At 41.4% G+C, this 24,820-nt stretch overlaps 1 protein-coding gene across 2 annotated transcripts; it reads left to right on the top strand.

Moving 5' to 3' along the window:
- The first annotated feature begins 1,874 nt into the window (after positions 1 to 1,874).
- SGCB (sarcoglycan beta) lies at positions 1,875 to 24,167 on the top strand. Of its 2 annotated transcripts, none has more exons than XM_049632067.1 (6): positions 1,875 to 2,101; positions 12,100 to 12,309; positions 16,259 to 16,444; positions 17,094 to 17,285; positions 17,594 to 17,725; positions 21,030 to 24,167. In XM_049632067.1, exons 2-6 carry the CDS (start codon positions 12,130 to 12,132, stop codon positions 21,231 to 21,233), a joined length of 894 nt encoding a protein of 297 aa, XP_049488024.1. In that variant the 5' UTR covers positions 1,875 to 2,101; positions 12,100 to 12,129; the 3' UTR covers positions 21,234 to 24,167. The 2 variants fall into 2 exon arrangements, with proteins under 2 accessions (XP_049488024.1, XP_049488023.1); XM_049632066.1 differs by lacking the exon at positions 1,875 to 2,101 and adding an exon at positions 6,389 to 6,453.
- Positions 24,168 to 24,820: the final 653 nt, after the last annotated feature.

The following is a 24,820-nucleotide window of genomic DNA, read 5'->3' as shown; positions in this document are numbered from 1 at the left end:
CTCTTTACTGCTCTGGCCTGGATGCTTTCACAGGCGCCCCTGCTCCCCTTCTGTGCTCTGTGCTCTTCTTGCCCTACAGCTGTCTGTATTAGGACCTCGCTTCTCTTTTTTTTTTTAATGTTTATTATTATTTTTGAGAGAGAGAGAGAGAGAGAAAGGGACAGAGCACAAGTGGGGGAGGGGCAGAGAGCCAGGGACACACAGAATCCGAAGCAGGCTCCAGGCTCTGAGCTGTCAGCACAGAGCCCAATGCGGGACTGGAACCCGCCAAACGTGAGGTCATGACCTGAACCGAAGTTGGACTCTTAACCAGTTGAGCCACCCGGGCGCCCCAAGGACCTCGATTCTTTAGGTTGGGACCTATTACCACCTGAAGAGAGTCTTTTAAACTTTTCTCACCCACTTGCAAGAAATTTCCTTTAACTGCAGTTTTTTTTACTGTTGGCATTGCTGAAGCACTGTCTCTACTCACAGGTAGCAAGACGCTCATTTGCCAGTTTACTCATTGCTCTCTAATCTGAGCGCTCCCCATACTCATTTTATCAGCTTCACTTGGTCCTTTTTGCTCTCTGCTACGTAGCAGGAAAGATTTAAAAAGAAAAAAGATTCAGGGGTGGCTGGGTGGCTCCATCTGTTGAGTGTCCGACTTTCTTTCGGCTCAGGTCATGATCTTGGGGTTCATGGGATCGAGCCCACCATTGGGTTCTGCCCTGTCAGCACAGACTTTGGGATATTGGGATTCTCTCTCCTTCTCTCTGTCCCCTCCCTCACTCACATGCATGCATATGTGCTCTCTCTAAATAAGTAAATAAATTTAAAAAAAAAAAAAAAGGAAAAGGATTTAAAAAGGAAAAGAAAACCCACCACCCATTGGAGAAAGAACTAATTGGTTGGGATCCGAATTGAGGGCAGCTTCCACCACTGGACAGACGCAGGGATATTTCTTGTGTCGTACCAGTAAGCATTCCCTGCTCACAGCCACAGTTCAGGAATTTTCTGAACTGAACATGAAATTATTCCATGTCCATTATTGGTTAAATCAGAAAAACAAGAGGAGAATTTTAATATATCACAACTGTATCACCTTAGCACCTAAATAACTCAGAGCATTTGTAGCAAATACAGATTAGGAGCGGGGGAAAGGGGCACCTGGGTGGCTCCCTCGGTTCAGCATCTGACTCTTGATTTTGGCTCAGGTCATGACCTCACGGGTTCGTGGGCTCGCGCCCCGCATGGAGCGCTCTGCTGTTAGCGCAGAGCCCGCTTAGGATCCTCTGTCTCCATCTCTGCCCGTCCCGCACACATACTCTCTCTCAAAAATAAATAAACATTAAAAATTAAAAAAAAAAGAAAGCTGATTTGGTGTGATTTTCGAGAGCCACACTATACCCCTCATATCTAACCCAGGTTTCCATTATTATAATGGAATATTGAGGCATCCTTGCTTTCAACCTTTTCAGCTCTGCCAGCTAAATGCCATGGCAAATACTTGGCTCTGTGAAAATGGCCATTGAAGGGGTGTACTTAGGATATGTTCAGCTGTTGCAAATGTGCATTATGGGTATGGTCTACACTGTAAGATGTCCTTAAGCATCACAAGAGAGGATCTGGGACAGCACGAAGGCAGTCCCTAAAATGAAGAATGTGGAAATAGGCTTTTTTCATCACATTTGATCAGAATTTACTGAATTTCTCGTGCAACCAAACATCTGCCTTAATCATAAGGTAGGATTAGACTTGGTTCCTGCTCCTGAGCATCTCACAATCTTTTCAGAAGACAGATACGCAACCATAGGTCAATGTGACACGTTACAATAATATATAAAATACTCCGTGGAAATACTGACTCTTCCCTTACTTCCTCCTCCAGCCCCTAAAGAAAGGCTCAGAGGAAGTTATGTAAGAGAGTGACATTTAGAGCCAGCTCTGGAAGGATGGAGAGAAGTTCACCGAGAAGAGAAGGTGGAACAGAATGGACAGTAGCAAAGAGGCATGAAATTCCCTGGAGAGGCAGGGAATGATGAATGCTCGTCCAGCGTGACTGTAGGGTATTCAGGGAATCAGAGACAAGACTGGGAAGACAGTCCTGGATTCAGCAGTGGTAAATCCTGTATATGAGGCTAAAGAAATTGATCATTATTTTGTAGGCAATGGGGAAGCAGCAAACAGCTGTAAACAGAAAAATGATATGTTTGAGTCTCTTTTTTATATCATGTTGGAGCTCCTAGAAGTGAAGTTTGGGGCCGTGCTGGACCCAGAAAAATGCTTAGGAGACACAGATTTGAGGGTTAATGACGTTCTTCTCTGGAGTAATGCACAGTGAGCATCAGCATGAACATACGTCAAAGACACTTAGATGCTAGTAATATTTTTTACCCAGTAGGACAAATTAATCTCATATTCACTCATCAGAGTTATTAAGTACATATCACATACTTGGTTCCCAGTGTGTTCAAGATTTGGAGCACAAAAGTGGTAACCCATTGTCCCTGCTTTGTAATGAATTTATAATCTACTTGGGAGTGAACCATACATGTGTGAAAAGTAAAATAACACAAAACAGTGTATTATTAAGTATCAAGGGGGCATCATAGCAAATCGGTGCCATAACAATTACAAAGAGAAAGCAATAATGATTAGCTGTAATTTTCAGGAGGAAGTGGGACTGAGGCTGGTCTTTTAAAGAGGGTTAGAATTTAGGGAGGTATGCATTCATAAATAAGACAGATGGGCAACTAAAGAAATTCCCTTGTACAAGGATAAATGTGATCACAGAGGCCTGCTGAGGATCACACAGAGGGCCACAAAAATCAGAGTTTTGTGATGAGGAGAAAGATTAAGAAGGGCTTCCCAGAAGAGGTATCTCTTAAGCTGAGTTTTGGTGGACAAGTAGGAGAATAGCTAGATAAAATAGGGAAATATCCACATATGCAAAAGCATAGAGATATTAAGAACTTGATGCATTCAGGCAAATAGATGGGAACTGCAAATACCGCACAAGGCTGGAGTGAGGATGATTTTGTGGAAGAGGCGGGAAATGAGGCTAAAAAAAGGTAGACGGGGACCAGGAAGTACGAAACCTTATATGCTAATAAAAGGAATTTAATTTTTATTGTGAAAGTTATTGGAGGATTTTAAAGTTTGGGATGAAGAGTGTCATGATTTTAGAAAGATCAGGGGCACCTTGGTGGCTCAATCGGTTCAGTGTCCTTCTCTTGATTTTGGCTCAGGTCATGATCCCAGGGTCATGGGATCAAGCCACACATTGGCTCCACACTGAGCATGAGCTTGCCTAAAATTCTCTCTCTTTCTCTCTCTCTCTCCTGCCCCTCTTCCCAACTTGCACACTCTAGAAAGAGAAAGAAAGAAAGAAAGAAAGAAAGAAAGAAAGAAAGAAAGAAGAAAGGAAAGAAAAGAAGGAATGAAAAGGAAGGAAGGAAGGAAGGAAGGAAGGAAGGAAGAAGGAAGGGGAAAGGAAGGAAGGAGGGAGGGGGAAAGGAAGGAAGGAAAAAGGAAGGAGGGAAGGAAGGAAGGGGAAAGTAAAGGAAAGGAAAGGAGGAAGGAAGGAAGGAAGGAAGGAAGGAAGGAAGGAAGGAAGATCACACTACAAATAGTGTAGAATGACTTTGAAGGTTTCTGACCAGATGCCAGTGCCATTCACTAAGGAATACACAAAGAGCAGATTGAGGGGAAAGATTTTCAGTTCAGTTTTTGGATGTGTTGAAGGGCTACTGTAACAAATTAGCACAAATTTGATGGCTTCAAACAATAGAACTTTATCTCCTCACCGTTCTGAAGGCTAGAATTCAGAAAATCAGCAGGGTTGGTTCCTTCTGAAAGAATCTGTTCCATGGCCTCTCTCCTAGCTTCTGGTGACAAGTCTTGGTATGACCTGCTTTGTAGAAACATTACCCCTCCAATTTCTGCCTCTGTCTTCACATCATCTTCTCCTCTGTGTCTTTGTCCTCTCCTCTTCTTTTAAGGACACCAGTCATGAGACTTAAAACCCAACCTAAATCCAGGGTGATCCTTAAATTAATTATATCTGTAAAGATCCTATTTCCAAATAACATCACAATTGCAGGTACTGGGGATTAAGACTTAGATATCTTCATAGGGGGACACTATTCAACGCATTATAAAGTGAATGAAGGGATAACTGTCTTCATAATCTGACCAGAACTCTAGCCTCGGTTTGCACGCCCACAGGCAAAAGGAAATGCAGAATTAAAGACTGTGTTATGTGGCAGAAAGAGCAAAGGCTGTAGGTCAGATAGACCTAAATTCAATCCAGGCTCTGTATTGGTTGAAAACTTGGTAGGCTTTTAACCTCTATGAGTCTTGATTTCTTCATTTGTAAAATGGGGATAGCATGACCTAAACATGAGATTGTCAGGGTAATTAGAGAGACATTCCCAGGTATGTGTAGACTCTACATGTTATTTACAAAACAAGATCCAAAAAAGCTTGCCGATAACACATTTGGGAATGACCCACATTAACTATGGGGTCATATGAGTATACTGAATCTCTTTAAAGACTACAGCAATTGACATCAAGAAAAATTGTGAAGTGTCCTGTCGGCTGGAGATCAGCAATAAGGACTCCAAGAAAAGGTGATTTTTCAGAGAGGCAGGGGGCATTTGGCATCAAGAAAATTAGTTGTCAGGTATTTCACCACCTAAGTGGAAGAGAAGTTGGCAGAATAAAGGCAGGGCTTCTGGTCTTAGAAAGTGGAGTGTCAGGCAGATTTCTAAAACATTTACGAAGTTTCTTCGCTATGCTGGGCATTGCAAGTAAAAGGATATGTAAGACATGAGCCTTCCAGATAGAGCTCCCCATCTTTCAGGTGACATCAGACAGGTAAACAAGATAAAATACAATGTCACATAAAGTGCTACAAAAGACAGCACAGTTAATTAGGGGATGGACCAGCTAAAAACTGCCTGTGGAAGCCTGGGGAGGCTTTAGAGGGAATGTGACATTTGAACGGATTCTTGGAGGATGAATAAGAGTGCGCTTGCCAGAGAGAGAAAGAGAAGCTCTCTCCAAGCAGAGGAAAAAGGGGCAAAACATATAGGATGTAAGGACTGTGGTACCAGAGCTGGAGACAGGAGCTGAGGATCAGTCAAAAGCCCAGTTATCTGAGTTGATAACTCAGCTCTGGGACCAGAGCCAGAGTGTTGAAGACTTATTGCTGACTCCAAGAGCTTTGGGCTGTAATTTACAGTCGTCCTGGTTAAGATGCAGGTTTATCCTAGAGATCCCAGCAGGACTGAGCAGAGAGATGTGAGTCAGTGGTTCTAGCAATCAGGAAAGAAGATACACAGAGATTGATGACCAGTGTGCTACTGGCATCAGCCAAAATCAGGAGAGACGGGAAAAGTTTGTGAGAGATTTATTATGCGACAGATTACCTAATTTAAACTTCACAGCAATTTCTGATGTATAGCAAGCAGAGCAGCGAAATAACAGCTCCAGTCATCAAAAAGCAAAACTGACCTAGTTCCTAGAGAAAGAAAGCTATTGCCAGCTGGTCTCTTTGTGTTTCCTGCTGACTTAGACAGCCCTGGGGCCCAAAGATGCTTTCTAGAAGTCTGTTTCAGCTACCTGAGGAACAGCAACCTTGGTTGCTACTGCCCTCACTGCATTTTAAAAAGGCAACCAAACAAAAAAACAAGTAACAGCAGACTAAGAGGAGTGTTGGATTACACTGACAAGGCACAAGGAATGTAAACTCAAAGTACTTGTGCATTTTGGATGGCACGTTCTGGGTGTGCAGAGAATATCTGTTAAATTAGGTTCCCCAGACGTACCGCCCCGGACAACACTGTCTCCATTACTACATGGAAAATCCACCCCCAGTACCACAGAAGAAAGCGCCAGACTTCATAGGCCCTCTGAAGTTAAGAAGCATCCCTAAAGCGATTTTCTGTCCTCCTTGAAGACGCTCAGTTTCCAAGGTTTTAGCTGGCTAATTGGCAACTTGTCAACGTCCGTGTATATTGTCACTACCGCCCGTCCCCGGGTCCTCTCCAAGACGCCCCTTCCCACCCTGGCCAGGGAGACCCCGGCCCATCAACCAAGGAGGACGGCACCAGCTCTCCGTGACGGCAACGTAGGGGGAAGGGAGCGGCGCCCTCCTCTTTTGAAGCGCCCCTTGGGTAGAACCCAGAAGCGGCCCGAGGTGGCGTGAATACCTGTGCCCCGAAAGACGCGCCCCGAAGCCACAGCCCTGGATGCAGGGGCGGCGGACCCCGCCCGCAGCCCCGGGATTCCAAACCTCCCCCCGAGGGGCGGGGCTCGAAGCCGGCGAGCGGCGCTCCCCCCAACCCCCACCCCACGCCAAGGCGCAGGCGCAGGCGCGCGGGGTGCGGCCGCGGCGCTGAGAGCGGCGGCGCCAGGCGCGGGAAGATGGCGGCAGCGGCGGCGGCGGCGGCGGCGGCCGAGCAGGTCTGGGAGCCCCGCCGCGGCCGGGCGCAGGAGAGACAGGGGAGGCCCGGGTCCTGCCGGTGGGGCCCTCCGCGGGGCTGGCCGCCGGGGGAGGCAGCCGGGACGCAAGGGCGCGCCGGGGCCGGGGGCCGGGCTCCAAGGGGGGCGGAGCGGGCGGGAGGAGCTGTCCGCAGCCCGGGATGCTGGCGAGGGCGGCCTGGGACGGCGGGCAGGGGCTCCGGGCCGAGGAGGGGGAGCAAGCCGCGGCCCTCGGCCAGACCCGCTGCCCCCCGGCCGGGCTGAGGAGGGGTCGCCGCCTGAGGGGCGGGGAGGCGGCCGTGGCAGGCGGGAGCCTGCGCCAGGACGTGCCGGAGACGTGCCCGGCACGGTGGCCAGCGAAGATTCGGGTAAAAATAGCCTCAGCCTGTGAGCGGGGAGGCTTCCCTGACACCCGCCAAGAAACAGTCAGCTGTTGCCTGGGTGCCAGCTTGCGGCCACTTCTTGTGTCTGCCATCCCCGATATGCAGACATCAGGTTTCTCCTCCCGTTTTGGTTTTAGAGATTTAGTCACCAGTTTAAAACTGCCTCCTGTCCAGTTGGTTTAAAATTATTTACTAAATCTTTATCAAGTATTTCCTGATCTGCATGGTAAACTTGTAACTTAGAGTAGTTTAAAAGGCTGTTATTCCTCCCCAAAGCGAGCTCTACGTATGTATACGCATATATGCATGCATCTGTTACATATACATACCAGTCGTTGCTAGGGTCTTTGTTAAAATAAAAATAGTTTTCATAGTCACTTTCTTCTTAACTGTTATTCCCTTTACAAAACTATGATATGGTAGTTTCCTTTGAAAAAGTCTCATTCTTCAGCATCGTTGGAAGAATAAATTGGAGTCAAGTTGCCAGCATTCTGTTCCCAGAAAAGACCTTCTTAACTAATTGACTGCTTTTAGGGACCTAATAGAGATATATAACCGGAACAGTCATTCCAAGGGACATAGAAAGCAGAAGACATGAAATCTGCCTTCAAGAAGCTTCAAGTCAGATTAAGTGCAGAAAAGTCAGCCACAGGGGCAAGCTACAGATCTAACAGTATAAAACCTAAAGGAATGAGTGAAAGTGAACGGAGACACAGCTTCTGGGAGTTGTTGAGACTAAAATTGTTCCTTGGCTTTCCACATTTCCCTCCTGATTTATCAGCTCTTGTTTCAGCCTGTTCTTTTTTTTCATCCACATCACTTATGAATGCTCTGGAGTTTCCACCAAGGTTCTATTCTCGCTTTACACAGAAACTGGGCAGAGTGGCCCATTCCTTAGTGTCACTTCAGAGTAAAGCATTTATGTCTCCACCGTGAACTGAATTTTCCACATGCACCCCAAACTGAAAAATGTACAAAATTGGATCTCATCATATTTACCATTAAAAGGGCTCCAGGGGCGCCTGGGTGGCTCAGTTGGTTAAGCGTCCAACTCTTGGTTTCAGCTCAGGTCATGATCTCACGGTTCATGAGTTTGAGCCCCTGCATCGGGCTCTGTGCTGACAGTGTAGAGCCTGCTTGGGATTTTCTGCTTCGTCTCTGTCCCTTCCCCGCTCATACTGTCTCTCTCAAAAAAAAGTAAATAATAATTTTAAAAAAGGGCTACAACCATCCATTCACTTGGTTAACCGAGCTAGAAACTTGAGAGCAGGGCCAGTTTAAGGGAGCTCAGAAAGGACCCACACTTGGTTTAATGCTCTGCTGTCCCTGGATTCCACACATTATGTAGCAGGTCCTACCTGGGAGTCGCCTTAGATCCGTCTGTGTCACATACAGCCAGTCAATCACCAGGTTCTGTAGTTCGTCATCTTTTTTTAATGTTTCTTATTTATTTTGACAGATGAAGATCATGAGTGGGGAAGGGCAGAGAGAGAGAGAGAGAGAATCTTCCTCTTAATGCCTCTCCCCGTCATCTCTTCATCTAAAGCTCAGTCAAGCTCTTCTTTGGACTGTTAGATAAACCTGCTGTTGACATCTTCATCTCTGAACTCTTCTGTTGCACTTGATCTCTTTTTGGCACATGAATTTGATTTTGCTGTGACACAGATCTGATTGTATCACTAACCTATTTTAAATCTTCAGTGGTTCCCCATAACCTTCAGGATAAAGTCCGTTGTTCTTGACATGGTGACTTACGTGCATTCATTTACTGGCACCTACCCACATCTCGCACCTTATTCTTTGCCCCATTTCTGTACTCCTCCTTTTCACGGTCCACAGAAACTACCAAAATCAGTTCATACTGATGTGACTTGTAGTCACAGTTTCTATGCTGTTCCCTTTGCCTGGAATACCTTTCTCTGCACTTTTGCCTGGCTAACTCCCATTTATCCTCCCAAAATTCGAGTGAGATCTCAGCCTTTCTTAAAAACCTTCACCCGATGCCCCTGCTTGCTAAGTAGAGTTGCGTTCCTCTTTTGTACCGTGTCAGTAGTGTATTTGCTACTCCTGCACTTGCCATGTTGAACTGACATTGTTAGTGACCTGTCTGTCTACTGTCCTGGCCTGTGAGGAAGTTCACTGAGGGCAGTGCTATGGCTTGCTTGTCTTGGTGATCTGGAGCCTCTGGCATATAGTAACTCTTCAGTGAATTATAAATGCATCAAACTGAATATAATGATGTACATGAATTGGCAGAGAAGAGTAAAGAATGCCTCCCAGGAGGGATCAATTTTGCCCCCTCTCCTATGTAGACCTGTATTCAAGCCCTGACTTTTAAGTTGCCCCTACTGTGTCTGTGAAAATTAGAAGAAAGCACACCTTCCTTAAGGTATTCTATACCTTCAGCCCAAATACTTTCAAAATGAACGTTCAGCTCTAAGACGTCTGCAATAATCTGGTAGTAGATTGAGGCATCTTCTATATAGCCTTCCTTACCGCTTTGTGGAATTAAAAAAAAATTTTACCTGCCGCATTACTCACAATGATTATTCCTGTCCTTTTCCATTTTCCACAATCCCTTAACCAGCCTGCTGCCTCGGCCGCCGTGATAAGATTCCAGTAGCCGTCTCCACTCTTCCTTGGCAGATGACCTTGCCTTTTCCATCCCAGAAGAAGATGTTTTCTCTTCTGGGTGTGAACTGTTTCAGCGAAGCCTATCCTTAAAGATTATCTTTTCTCATGTACTCTGTGTCAGCTTCTTTCCTGCCTCCTGAAGGATCTCATTTCCTCCATTATCCTGCCCCGCTCTAAGACCTTTGGCCTTTGCCCCGCTTGGCATCTTTCCCTCTGTGGTCAAATAGGCGAGTCTTCCCCCAAATTGCATGGAGAGGAGAGGAAGACACAGCAAAACTGAAAACACAGTTTTCTTCTGAGTGTACATAATTCTCTAGCTACAGTCCTCTCTTTCCTCTTTTCTCTTTCTGGACTCAAAAATAGATACACACATGTGGCATCTTTTCAGGCTGTTTCCTGCTTACCCATTTGCTACTTAGAGTTCATCTTTGAAAGTCACAGAAGCACTTCTTAACAAAGCAAGTTCAGCAACAGTGCACATGCTTGGTTCTCTTACCATTCATTGTAGTCCTCATTTCCCACTATAGCTGCACATTTAAATTTTCCCCAGACCATGTCCTTGGCTCTTTGTTCTCTTTCCTGTATACTGTTTTGCACAGTAAGAAGATGCACTCGTGGATTTAATTTACCTCAAGGCTAAGGATCTCAAATCTCTGTCTCTAGCCCAGACTGACCTAATACCCCATCCCTGCCTTCCCCTTGCCTTTGAGTCACGAGGTTATTTCTCATTCAGTTTAAGTGCAGCATATGTAGAATCTTCTCCCTCCTTCATTCTCCATACTTCACTAGTCACCATTCAGTAAACACGGGATTGTTTGAAGCTGGCTGCAGATTCAGTTAACTCTTCTCTTGAAGTATGTTTTTATTTTTTATTTTATTTTTATTTTTTTATATCTTTTCAATCTGTCTTTTTCCATCCCACCTTAGTTCAGGCCCTCATTACCTCATTACCTCTAACCTCCATTATGACAACATCGCCCAACAACCTACTTAACTGGTATTCCTGTTCCGATCTCTCCTACAAACACCCGCATGTTTAGGATCCTGAAATATATGTCATTTATGTTCATAAACCTCCAGTGACTCCAAGTTAAACAGAGAGGAAGACTGGAATTTGTACCCAGCAGGCCAGGAATTTTCCCAACCAGCCCTACTTTGCAGCTTTCTTCTCCCTACATTGCCGGCTCTGACCACCTACTTCCTGTTTCCTTGAAAAAATACTCCAAGCCATCCTGTTTCTCCTCTCATTGGACTCCACAGCATGTGTTGCCCAGACTATTGATTTTGGCACCTGAACATACAGAATAATTTATTGCATCGCTAACTGTTTTAATAACGTGTAACATCTAGAAGATAAGGATCCTGTCCTATATTATTTTTGTATTCCTACTAGTGTTTAAGCATAAAGTGTTTAATAAATGCCTATTCAAAAAATAAATTGTCTCAGAGCTCTAACATATATGTAAGTTGGGCAGTATCCATTTCTACCCATTTTGTGTTTCTGATGTATTACCAAAAATATCATTCAACCATAGTCTAAGTTAGAGGCTCTCAAACTTTCTGGTCTCAGGTTACTTTTATGCCCTTAAAAGTTACTGAGGATCCCAAAGAACTTTTGTTTATGTGGGCTATATCCATTGATGCCTATTATATTAGAAATTAAACCTGTGAAAATTTGAAACACGGGAATACACAAGCACACATTCCGTTAGTTGTTAGAGCAGTGATGTCATCACATATTTAGCCTCTGGAAATCACTGAACATTCATGAAAGAAGGAGAGTAAAAAAAGTAAATAACATCTTGGTGTTGTTTTGAAGATAGTTTTTACCCTCCAGTCTCCTGAAAGAGTTCAAAGGGCTCCTCCGGGGCCCCCCTGCCCATACTTTGAAAACTACTGATCTAAGATAATATTATCTTTAGCCAATTGGGGTCATAAACAGCAAAGTGTGTCAGAATTTCCAAATTCTTTTCCTATAAATGAAAAAATATATATAATGAAACAAATCATTGTAAGTCATTAACTTAAAAAAAAAAAAAAAAAGATTACCGACTGTGGAATGTCTGTGTCAACTCTTACCCCAAATGAGCTAGCTGTGCACTTTAGTGACAATGGGACTATTCAGAGCAGAGAGTGGAGATATGTTATCAAATAGTCTCAGTAACGGTTCTTCTCCAAAGCATAAGAGACTGTTAAAAACTGAGAACAAACTGAGGGTTGATGGGGGGTGGGAGGGAGGGCAGGGTGGGTGATGGGTATTGAGGAGGGCACCTTTTGGGATGAGCACTGGGTGTTGTATGGAAACCAATTTGACAGTAAATTTCATATATTAAAAAATAAATAAAATAAATAAAATAAAAAATAAATAAATAAAAGTTATCTCTCTGGGGAAAAAAAAAAAAAAAAAAAAAAGTAACGGTTCTTCTCTACTATCCCTCCAAGCAAAATAATGTCTTGAGTTGGAGCTTGCAACTCAACACCTTAAAGTTTATTTATGGCAAATATATCACTAACCAGTTCAGCTTTCTTTAGGTAGGAATTTGCACTTCATAAATAAATGCGTCGAAAGGAGTGGGTATGGCTGTTCCATTGTGCTGTATTTTGTTTTCAGCAAAGTTCCAATGGTCCCGTAAAGAAGTCCATGCGTGAGAAGGCTGTCGAGAGGAGGAATGTCAATAAGGAGCACAATAGTAATTTTAAAGCCGGATATATTCCAATTGATGAAGATCGCCTCCATAAAACGGGGTTGAGAGGGAGAAAGGGCAATTTAGCCATCTGTGTGATTATCCTCTTGTTTATCCTGGCTGTCATCAATTTAATCGTAAGTATCTGCCACAGAATTTTCTTGTTTTTTTTTTTATTTTTTTTTAATGTTTATTCATTTTTGAGAGACAGAGACAGAGCATGAGCAGGGGAGGGGCAGAGAGAGAGAGGGAGACAGGCTCTGAGCTGTCAGGCTCTGAGCTGTCAGCACAGAGCCCAATGTGGAGCTCGAACTCACTGACCGTGAGATCATGACTTGAACTGAGGTCAGACACTTAACTGACTGAGCCACCCAGGCGCCCCAGAATTTTCTTGTTTTAATTACCATGGGGAATTTTTCAGTGACATCATGGACTTTCTATAATTTCTTGTTGAAGCCCTCTTTCTGCTTTTCTATACGTGTTTTATCTCTTAAGGTTTTTTTTTAGATGCACAGTTACCCTTTACAGTTTGTATAAAGAGCCCCTGATTTGCTTACTCTCCAAAATATTATATGACAGAATCCTGTCTTCCTAATTTCACAACCAAGAGTGCGTTTTATCAGATGTTCCTTCTTCTGATATATACTTTGAAAGACAACAGGAGATTCCATCTTTTAAATACTTTTAGGAAAGACCCACTAGCCTTTTCTTTTTTTATTTATTATCGAAGTGTAGTTAACATACAGTATTTTATTAGTATCAGATGTACAACATGGGGAGTCGACAGTTCTGTATAGCACTCAGTGCTCACCGTAAGTGTGGTCACCATCTGTCACATTACAACATTATTACAGTGTTATCGACTGTATTCCTTGTGCTGTACTTTTCATCTCTGTGACTTATTTTATAACAGTAAGTTTGCACCTCTTATTGAGTTGTCGTAAATGTTACCTAGTATGCTCATATTGCCATGTATTAATTTTATGTAGAAGAAAATGTTCATGGAGTATTTTAAATGGCTTAAATTTTGCAAGGGTAAAGTCAACTCAGCAGAAGAGACCTTTGCACCATGACTTTACTGCCTTCATCTGTCCTAAAAAATAATAATCCTTTCTGTTTTCATTCAGCTTTTCCTACATGAAGTCTTACCTCCTCAACTAGGTTTTAAAATTGTAAACCCTTGTTTGACAGCAAAGGGTTATGTTTTATAGTCTTAAGTCTCTGTTGTCAAAGAATGAAAGGATGTGGCAGGCCAGTTTACACTAAGGTGCTGAGGACCTACTATGTTGCCTTTTCCTAAGATACTTGCTTTTTGAAAGAAGACTTAATCCAAGGTTGTAACTCTCTGAGGGTTAAACTTGAAACCCTCTGGCATGTGTGTAGATGACATTTTCAGAGGGTAGTTTTTGGTATAACTAAGACTGGTCGTGAGCATGGGCTGCAGCAGTTCTAAAGTCACTCCGTTTACTTTATTTTTGACTTCCAGTACTTTCAAGCCAGCCCGTTATATACATCCAAAACATTTGTGTCGAATTCTTCCCTTACATTGAAAAGAGCTGGTATTATAAATACTGGGAGCACATATTCTGAAATTATCTTATTTTAGAAATTTATTTTATTGGAAACTCCTGGTTAAGATGGCAGAATGAAGACTTTTTTTATTCCCATCCCGTTTAAAAAGCTCATCCTAAGATGACAATGTCAACAAACAGAAATATCTGGAAAGAGAGCAAGAGGCAACTGAAATCCTAAACCATAATACATGAAGACCAAAAAGCAGGGTGAGAAACGGCAAATAACTTATCAGAGAAGAGAAACTGCTTGTGTGTGTTGAGGAGGGGGCTGCAGGGTGTGTTCATGAAAGTGCCTTGCAGAATCATCAGGATTGCCTCAGGAATTGGAAATACAAGTATTTTGAAAAGCAGGAGTGAGGCAGGAACTGAAAACAGCTTGTTTGAAAAACCTATAGGAGGAGCCATGAGATCCCTAGCCTTCCTCACCCTTCCAGCCAGCAGTGAGGCCACTATGCCTCCTAACCCCACACAGTGTGTTACAGAAGGGAGGGGATTCTTCCTGCCTGAGGATACTGTTGTGCAGAAGAGGGTAGGGATGGTTTTCCATTCCGGAAGCAGGGAAGTCTGAATCCTGGAAGCGCTGAGACTGTTTCCAGCTCCATCTGTCTGCTGTCTCTGTCCTCTGTCTCCAGCTACCCGGCACCAGGCACATGTACCCCAGGCAAGACATGAAATAGCCTTCTGTGGAGGAAAGACCTGTAGATATTGACGCTTGGCAGGTCGCAGTGAAAAAGCCACCTAATCTCGTACTCTGAAGCCTGTCTACCACAAGCCCACCCCACACAGAGAACTTTCTATGCGCTTTTTTAAGCCTCAGTGTTAAATATGAACACTGAGCCACCAGGGATCAATAGATTTTTTGGAAAGCTCCCAGAACTGAGAAAATGATGGAGACCAAAAACACCCAAGCCGTAGGGAAATAGAATTCAGAGAGAGAAAATGTGATGAATGGCAGAAAACAAAAAATTAAAATCAGTATCTTCAGAGAAATAAGAGTATATTACATCCATGGAACAAGAATAGCATGCCATTAAAAAGGAGTGATTAAAGAATAAGGAAGAACTTGTAGAAATACACAGGGATGGATGGATGGGTGGATGGAGAGAGAGAAAGATTGGAAGATAAAAGGAACCCTTCCAGAAAGTTCAACAAAATTAAAGAATCAATCGAGGAAGTGTAACATTCTGTTAATAGGAGTTTCAGAAAGAGAGAAGAAAGAACACTGGGGAGAATGTTACCAAACAAATCAAGAAAATTTCCTAAAACAGATCGAAAACTACCATTCTGGGTGCAGTGTCATGCATAAAAAAGATGCACACCAAGGCTATTACTGTAAAATTTAAGAAAACAGGGATAAAGAGAAGATCCTAAAATATTCCACAGGAAAAATAAAAACAGGTTATGCATGAAGAATACAAAATCACAGGCATCGGACCCCTCAAATGCAGCCCTGGAAACCAGAAAGCAGGGGCCTTCAAAATTTAGAGAGAAAATAACACCAAACCTAGGAATGTATATATCAAGCTAGACTATCCACCAAATGTGAGGGCTTACAGAGACATTTTTTAACCATGCACACTCTCAAAATTTCCTTCACATAGATTCTTTCTAAGGAGGCCACTGGAGGAGGTGCTCACCAAAAGAAGCCATTAACTCCCAGAAAGCTGAAGGAAAGGACACAGCAAACTGGGTATCTAGCACTGGAGAAAGACAAGGAAGTTCCAGCATGAAAGTGAAGGAAAAATTCATGGTTACAGTTGTATAACAGACCCAGGGCTAACAGACTGGACCAAGAATATAAGAGTTCCGGCAAGATTTCCTGAGACAGAAAACTAGAGCCAGTAGAATAAACTATCTGAGAGGTTTGGGCTTTCAGAACATTTTACTGAGTGACATTTTACAGAAACATCAGAGGTTTTGAAAAGATTCAGTCAGGCTTCCAAAGAAACTCACCAACCTTGGTCTGATGCTAAAGAAAGAGAAATATGAAACTCCAGGAGACACAGAGTTCAAGAAACGAACTGCTCTCTTAGTTACAGTATTTGGTTTAGGACTGAAAAATACTTACATGTTCGTAATACTGACAATTCTGAACATGGATCTAGCCAAGACTTGAGATTGGGGGAGAAAAAATGAGATAAATTCTCATCTGGTAAAGTAGGAAATGAATAGATAAAACCTAAAAATGATGAGTGAAGAAATAATATACTCATATTACTTAAAAATACGAAATAAATTCTAGATGAAATACCTAAAATTGCTGAAAGTGGTTGTCCCTGGACGAGATGTGGAGGGAGCAGAAGAAATAAGAAACTGTTCTTTTAGCACATTTTTTTTTTTGACTCTTGGCTATTTGCCTTGATAAAAATGAAGTTGGTTTCGTTGATAGGTGGAAAACCAATTTATGTGTTCGTATCACTGATGAGACATTTTGGCAATGATCTTTTCTGTTTTTTTCCAGTTATGTTAAATGTACGTGACCTATCAACAAGGGGCTTGTTTCCTTTTTTAGATAACACTTGTTATCTGGGCTGTGATCCGCATCGGACCAAACGGCTGTGACAGCATGGAGTTCCACGAAAGTGGCCTGCTTCGGTTTAAGCAAGTATCTGACATGGGAGTCATACATCCTCTTTATAAGAGCACAGTAGGAGGAAGGCGGAATGAAAACTTGGTCATCACGGGCAACAACCAGCCTGTAAGTTACCACAGTGGTTGAGGGACATTAGAGAAAAATTCTTAGTAAAAACCCAGTGTTGATTTTTGGAAATGGGTATTTTCCTTGAGAGACTGTCCATAAGCCTATTTAATAATATTGTTGGTCTTACAATCTATTAATGTAACATGCTTTCTTAATATCTGAATGTGGTATCCTTTTTTGTGGTAGATTAATTACTATGAGAATACAGAATGTACTCTCTCTCCTCCACACGAGGTAACCAGCACACGAAGCACCTTCCCAGGTTGGAATACCCTCTACTTTCCGGAGGCTGGAAGAGAATATGCCAGTCTAGTCTGTGGCAGCCCATGCCAAGTGGCTGCTATAACATAGGTTTTTGATGGAATAGAACCTCAAGGAGGTATTCTTACCACCCCCCGCCCATCTTAGGCCTAGGTCTATATGCCCTGTGACCCATGGATTTGTGCAGAGCAGCGTAAGCAAACAAGCACATAAGCCCTCATTCTAAAGCCCTCTTTTCCCAAGTGGATAGAGAGGGGACAGACAGATGCAGTTAAAATTACTTGAAGTTAGGCTGTTATTATAAAGTGTTTTTGATAATGTTCTTGATGAGTTTTGGATGCAGTCTCCTTTGAAAACATATTTATGATAAAGTGTTTTTCTGAAGATTGTTTTTCAGCAAGGGACAACAAAGCTCAGTGTAGAAAAGAACAAAACTTCTATTACAAGTGACATTGGTATGCAGTTTTTTGACCCGAGGACTCAGAATATCTTATTCAGCACAGACTATGAAACTCATGAGTTTCATTTGCCAAGTGGAGTGAAAAGTTTGAATGTTCAAAAAGCATCTACTGAAAGGGTATGATTTATTTTGTTTGCTTTCTTAATGGAAGAGAATTACTGTCTGAATTTACAAAGCGGGAGGGGAGTTTTGCTGTTTTATAGTGATGTGAAAGGATAAATTCTGGAACAATGGGAAGGGTTGATTTGTTCTAGATTTGTCACCTGATCATTATCAAGTCACGTCTATCTCAACACCTATAAAACGTGACCAAAAATACTTGCCTTTCATATTCCATGGTTGAAACTCCTGTTCCTCTGTCTCTGATAATAATTCTCACTTTAATTTAGAAACGCTGTTTATTGCTTTCTTTTTTTAATTTTCAGATTACCAGCAATGCTACTAGTGATTTAAACATAAAAGTTGACGGGCGTGCTATTGTGCGTGGAAATGAAGGTGTATTCATTATGGGCAAAACCATTGAATTTCACATGGGTGGTAATATGGAGTTAAAGGCAGTGAGTATTAAGAGTTTTAGAGAATTATTAGATTCTTGGGTACATAAATCCATATGTGGAACAGTATACCATTATTAAAAACAATAATGTAGTTGTATATTTTTTGATATGGAAAGATGTTCAAAATGGACTTTGAAGTGAAAGAAAGTTACAGTTTGTGAAATATCTCATTTTTATTTTGCAAAACATATATGCGTTTATAAAAACCTGGAAAACTATGCCAGAATGTCAACAGTGGCTGGCTATGGGTAGCAGGCTAACAGCTAATTTTAATTTTATTTATCTTTCTGCCTGCCTGCTGTTTTCTAAAAAAAAAAAATTTTTACATAATGATTCCTCTATTATTTTAAAAGACAAAAGTAATCTTTTAAAATTCTGAAAGAATTCTCCAAGTGGGAATTCTCGAAGTATCCGTTCTCTGAAGTTGTTGGGGTTTTACTTTTTAGTTAAAGGTTGTTCATATCCTTTCATGAGTTTTGTATCTAATGATGTGAAAATCAATTAGCAAGTGTACAAAATGTATTTTATTCACCCATCTATTATTAACTAGAAAGGAAAAAGATTTTGCCTTTATTATAGCTATTGAAAAGTGAAATTTTGTACTTCACAGATTATATCTGAACTTCAGTAAGTAACATATCTCATATAAGGGAGCCAGAAGTCCAAAAATGGCTTACCTGCTGGGGCGCCTGGGTGGCTCAGTCAATTAAGCAGCTGACTTCGGCTCAGGTCGTGATCTCACAGTCTGTGAGTTCGAGCCCCACGTCGGGCTCTGTGCTGACAGCTCAGAGCCTGGAGCCTGTTTCGGATTCTGTGTCTCCCTCTCTCTGACCCTCCCCTGTTCATGCTCTCTCTCTGTCTCAAAAATAAATAAACGTTAAAAAAAAAAATGGCTTACCTGCTTATAGTTCTGATCAAAGCGTATTTCTTCAAAATGTCTTTGGCCACCTGCTATATGCAACTTAACTGAAACTAATTAAATTTATTTTACCAAGCATAAAATATGGCAAAAGTGAGCTTGAACCCCAGGACTTATAAAATAATTCTTTTCCTTTTATTTAAGTTTAATTTCATAGTTCTAGAAAAAATAAGCTTTGAAAAATTAAGTTCTTCCATTTTCATAAATAGCTTTTCTCCCTGAAAGCACATATTCCAATTTCTAAAAAAAAAAAAAAAAAGAAAGAAAGATGAACATAAAATGTGTTTCTTGCTAGAAACTCAGTAGCAATACTGAGTATTTTTTGCACATATTGTAGTAAGAAGCTATTCCTCTAAGAGAGTAATGGTGAAGAATGGTCACAGGGGGCTATGAAACTCAAAGAAGCAAGAGGTGTGAGAGATATGTATATAACCATTAGCAAGCCAGCTAACTCCTTGTTTCCTATCTGAAAATTCTAACTGTTGTTAGTATGAGAAATATTAAAATACTTTGAAATGCACATAAACACATACCAGTTTCTCCACAGTTAGAAAAAAAAATCCAGTATTAAAAAGATAATTAGCTTTATAATTCAGTTAACATCAGTGGTTAGTTTTTAAGTGTATAGCTAATTATAAAAAAGAAAAAATTTTATCAAAAAAAAAGAATATCAAACTGCTTTTAAAGAAGTAACTGCTTTAGCAGTTAGAAGAAAGGAAAATTAAATGACCACAAGATGGCAACATTGGAACAAAATTTCAAAATTCATCACATATGGATTGTATTTATATCCTGTGCATAACTATCACTAGTCCATAGCCGCTTCCGTGACTTCATAACCAACTTTGTCTTATTGCTTTAAATACCTTCTGTAACCTGATAACTCTCACATTTGGAACTCCTACTCTAATCTCTCCTCTGAACTAAGACTCGCACACCCACCAGCTGCCTTCTTACCTCTCCACTCCAGGACATAATACACATCTCAGATTCAACAAGTCTAAAATCTTCGTATCCTCCCTCCTTCCCCAAACATGCCTTTCTTTTTTCAGTGTCCCCCTCTTGTGAAATGGCGCCCGTCAGCCCATCAGCAAAGCCTCCTGGCTCTGCCTTCGAAAGATAGAGTCTGGCCGCTTCTCACTGCCTCCACCACCACCAGCAACAACACCCCTCATGGTATAAACCCACCGCTTCCTGCTGCACTGTTGGCTGCTTCCACTTTCGCCCCTGTAGTCCGTTCCCTGTATGGCAGCCAGAATGACCCTTTCTCAGAGATCACGTCACTTCCGTATTCAGATCCCTCCAAGCAGCTTCCCATAGAATTCAGGATAAAACCCAAAAGTCCATTCCCTTTCCTAACATGTCTGGCCCCTAGTTATTTCTTTGACTCATCTCCTACCAGTCGACTCCTGCCTGCTCTCTGCTTTAGCCCCACTGGCTTCCACCTGCTCTAGAACACCAAGCACATCTTCACATCGGGGCCTTTGCATGGGTTGTTTCCTCTGCCTGCAGTGCCCTTCCCCAGTTTCCCATATGGCTTTCTCCTTCATATCACCCAGTTTGCACTGCACTGTGACCTTATCAGAGAGGCCTTTCCTGACCATCCTGTGTAAACACAGCTCCTGACTGGTCACTCTCTCTCTGCTTACCTTGAGTTATTTTTCTCCACTGATGTTTTATTTGTTTTACCTGTTCATGTATTTATTGTCTGCCCCTCCCCCATTAAAATGTCAACTGTGTGAGAACTTGGGCTCACCTGTCTCTTGACTGCTGTAGACGGCACCTAGAATGGTGTCTAACGCATGGTAGACATTTAATAATTATGTGTTGGATGAATGAAAAGAAGAAAGAAAGGAGGGAGAGGCTTAGGAGTTCCCAAAAAGAAAAGACCTAAACGTTCCTGAAACAGCCTGGAGAACCTTCAGGCAGTTTTCTTTGAATGCCTGGTCTTCAGAATTATTTGGTTTGAAACTTCATTTGTGGCATTGCATAAATATTAGAAATCAAAATTAATTTTCTGTGAGAGAAAAGCCTTTTTTCTTATCATCAGGAACTTACCAATCATTAGTAAATTTGTAAAAACTCTCTTAGGAAGTAACAAATGAAAATGATCTGAGACTTTATCAGTATCAGTCCCATATACTTAGGAATTTTGATATAATTTTAAGAGTGTTATAACTGTATTTGATCTACATTGTGAACTATTACTAAGAGGTCACTAGTTGAATCTTGACATTGGTTTTGTTTTCTTTGTTGTTGATTTGGTCATGACTTTACTGTTTCTTACTACATATTTTTCTTGTTAATATTCTAAGTTTTGTTTATTAACTTTGTTCTGTCACCACTTGTGGAGGTAAACAAATTGTATTACTATTCTTCTCCTAGGAGAACAGCATCATCCTAAATGGAACCGTGATGGTTAGCACAACTCGCCTACCTAGTTCCTCCAGTGGGGACCAGTTTGGTACCGGTGACTGGGTACGCTACAAGCTCTGTATGTGTGCAGATGGAACTCTCTTCAAAGTACAAGTAACAGGCCAGAACATGGGCTGCCAGATCTCAGACAATCCCTGTGGAAACACTCATTAGAAGAACCCGCGAGGCCACCAATATGTTCATATCTTGACTTGACCTTTTTTTAAGAGTGTGCATGCAAATCATGTTTTTAGAGAGTTTGCAATAACTCTTATTTTATCCACAGAGCACTATTGTATCTATTATATGACCTCCATATTGAAAAGATTCTCAGAGAGCCTAAATTTTAGCACATTTCATTAAGTTGCACTGATCTTCAAATGGCAATTCTCTAAAATAATTACCAGAAGTGAATAGAAGCAAAATTAATCTCTAAAGAAGTGTTTTTAAAACTCCACTCTTCCTGGTCTAAAGGATAACTCTTTAGGCCACTCACTATAAGAAAGCTTTTGATAACTAACGGGGATATACCCACTTAAGATGGTTGAAAGGGCCACCATTAATAAATGTCACATGCTCTGTCTTTTGGCTTCCGAGAGAAAAGACAGATTTTTGATGCATTAATTTTCAGCTATATTCTCAATGCAAGTGAAGTCATTAAAGAACTTCACATATGTGAGCTGGCATGAAACTATGGTTCCTTAGTTTTGAAAGGATGAAAATACTCTGTAATAGAATGTTTACTTGTTAAATACTGATAAGTCGTGTTCACAGTGTGGTAGAAATTGAAACACCATCTCAGCTTTAAATAGCAAACGATGATAGCGGTCATCTGTGCATCTTACACACCCGAGGCACTGTCCCAGGCATCTTGTGTGTGCAATCTCTAATTCTCACCACAGCTCTGCATGTAGGTGTTACTATTCCAGTTTTACCCATTAGGAAACTGAGGATCAGAACAGTTAAGAAGCTTGCCTGATGTCACATGGAAAAGAGCAGGGTTGAGATTGGAATTCACATGGGATTCAAATGAAAATGTACCTGCTTCCAACTCCCATGTTCTGTTCACTATCTGCACTGAAGTCTTACTTATTTAAAACTCCAGAAAAATGAATGAAGAGTAACTCAAACTTACCTAAGTAGATAAGAATCAAACAAAACAGTTATGCTTACTCAGGTTTAAAAATAAATAAATAAAATGGCCAACAGCTATCAGGTTTTAAACTAGCTTAAGCCAATTCCAAAATTATAATTTAGAGAAGTCAAATTAGTGTAGGGGTGGGTTACCCCAGTTTCCTAACTGATGGGCCTTGGCACTTTGGAGAACCTGAATTGGCTAAAAGGATTGCTAACTTATACACTCAGCCCTCAGGGGAGCTCAGTGAGAAGGGAGAGGACGTGGCCCCAGGCAAGTCCTGGTGGCTGGGGATGGCTGGGAAGGTTGCCACAGCCACAAGCCCTACAAATAGTCCCCTTTGCAGTGTGCGCCATGCCTTGAACAAAGTTGGGAAGCGCTGGAGTTAAGGGTGTTGATACAGGAAATAATTTTTAAGTAATTTTTGAGTAAGTATGAGACTTGATCTCTGCTCCTCATATTACAATCCCATCATAATGATCAACCCTCAAGCCAGTTGATTTTTAAGGTATTTTATATTTGACTTAAAAGGGACTCTCTGGTATTCATCAGACACACAACACCAGGGATGGAGTTTTCAAAAACAGTTTACTGTAAAATAAGCAGTAGAGATGAATTGTAAGCCCCACTCTGCATTCAAGTACAACAGTATTCTGTCATGGTCTTTGAACTATGTAGATAAGAAAATCAATACAAAAAGCAATTTGCATTCACTACAATCACAGTTCCCTCTGATAGGACAACCAAATGCCTTAGAGATTATGAACAGTCATTAAAGTATTTAAAATAGATTGACTTACTATGTAATACTGAGTGCAGTTTTTAAAGGAAGGGGAAAAAATTGAACTTTATGACCTCTGAGTGTTACGATATTCAAATCCTATTTGAATATATTCAGTGTCATTTAATATTTGAGTGATACTCAGAAAAATCCATTGGAATTTTCATTCAGATGCTGAGTATATTTTTAATTTTACATTTTTATTTGCTTTATTTAGGTTTTGAAGGTTTCTTTAAATATTTTTACAAAAACTACAAAACACTATGTTACAGAGTATTATTTATTGAATATAATTCATGAAACAATCTATTTTTATTCCTCTTTGAGAAATACTTGTGTTTTTGATACATCTCCATTAAGTGCTTTTAATGAGAGGATATTTTGATGTTTTTACAGAAGTGATTGTTAAGGTAACAGGTAACATATTTTTTAGGACATTTTGCAGGTAACCCTTGCCTTTTCCTTGAGATGTCCTGGAAAATTCACCGGAAAGGAGATTAAGAACAAACCGTCCATTTTACCTGTGATCTGTTTTGCACAATGGCAAAGCTTTAGCTACGCATTCTCACCACCAGATGGTATTTTCCTATAAACTGAAACGTTAGCTTTGCCTATTTCTGCTGGTTGTACCTCCCCTGCATTGAGCACGGACATGACAAGCAGCAGACTCCGGCAAGGTAGACGGAGACAGGACCCCAGGAGAAGGGGCGTGGATACATGCTTGTTTAACCTAACCGGAGGTAGGTTACAGTGACAACAGGGACAGATGAAACGAAAGCAGAGTACTTCAGAAACCGTCCAAAGGGCAGTTAGGAAAATGTAAAACAACACAAGGAGGGACTGCCTATTTATGGGCTGCAAGATTTAAAAATATTTGTATTGTTTTTGCATTATGAGAAAACAAATTTTGTGCGATAGTTTTGATGAAAGGTGGAAGTTCTGCCTAGTTTTGAGTGAATTTTTTTTTTAAAGGATGAGAATGTTACAGTGCTAAACTTGACAGAAAAGAAACCATTGAAATGCTGATAATTTTAGTAGTCTTTTAAGAAGTGTTGAGGGGGCAAAGACTACAAATTATGCCATACAAAGATAACCCTGTAACTCTGTTTTGGATTGCTAACCTGAGTTTCAGTCAATTCAGTTTGTAATAACTGTTAATGATCTCTGTTTACAATAAAGACTCTAAATTGTTTGCTGTTGATTTTTTTAATGGTTTAAATTAAGGTTCCTACTTAATCGTTCAAACATGATGGATTTAATTATAGCTTGATAATACTTAAATACATTGGTATTTGTATAATCTCTCTGGAATCCCGGAGCTTACAGTTCGAAGCTGTCCAGTTCCTGTCTGGACAGTCCTACCCTCTGTGCATTGCAGAATGTCTCTCGAGTGGCTCCTCCCTCAGTGTTCCAGGGGAATATGTGCCCTGTCACTGTGGCAAGAGGCCAGAGCCTGAAGGATGAAAGGGCGAAGGTTTGCCACGGGGTGGGCAGACAGGCTCCAAAGGCAGATGGGTGGAGCCTCAAAGGCTCAGGTCTAAATCCCCACCTGGCTAGATCCAGATAGAAGACTGTTGGCACACTACCTAAGAACCACAAGGTATGCCTTAGAAACTGTTACCGTTGTTGCCTTCCTCCTACACCTTCCTCCTACAACTACCTTCTGCTTTTGTCTTTTAATTGTTTTCACTTCTTTCTTTAAGAACTGCCTCTTTGGTTTCTGTTGTACTTTGTTTCTTCTACTGTCTTCTCCCTCTCTCACCCTCTGACACACCCAGTATCTCTAACTGCTTCCTCATACTTAGCCTTGAATGTGTCCATTTAAAGACTGACATTTTACCTAAT

Source organism: Panthera uncia, chromosome B1 (assembly GCF_023721935.1).
Source record: "Panthera uncia isolate 11264 chromosome B1, Puncia_PCG_1.0, whole genome shotgun sequence".
Classification (NCBI taxonomy): domain Eukaryota; kingdom Metazoa; phylum Chordata; class Mammalia; order Carnivora; family Felidae; genus Panthera; species Panthera uncia.
The sequence above is the reverse complement of the archived record's forward strand: the minus strand, read 5'-3'. Positions and strand labels throughout refer to the sequence as shown.

Excerpts from the sequence above, each read along its gene's own strand:
- SGCB (XM_049632066.1), top strand. The coding sequence starts at position 6,415 with ATGGCGGCAGCGGCGGCGGCGGCGGCGGCGGCCGAGCAG. Across the intron at positions 12,310-16,258 it reads TGGCTGTCATCAATTTAATC|ATAACACTTGTTATCTGGGC; the intron begins GTAAGTATCTGC and ends TTCCTTTTTTAG. Across the intron at positions 17,726-21,029 it reads GTAATATGGAGTTAAAGGCA|GAGAACAGCATCATCCTAAA; the intron begins GTGAGTATTAAG and ends TTCTTCTCCTAG.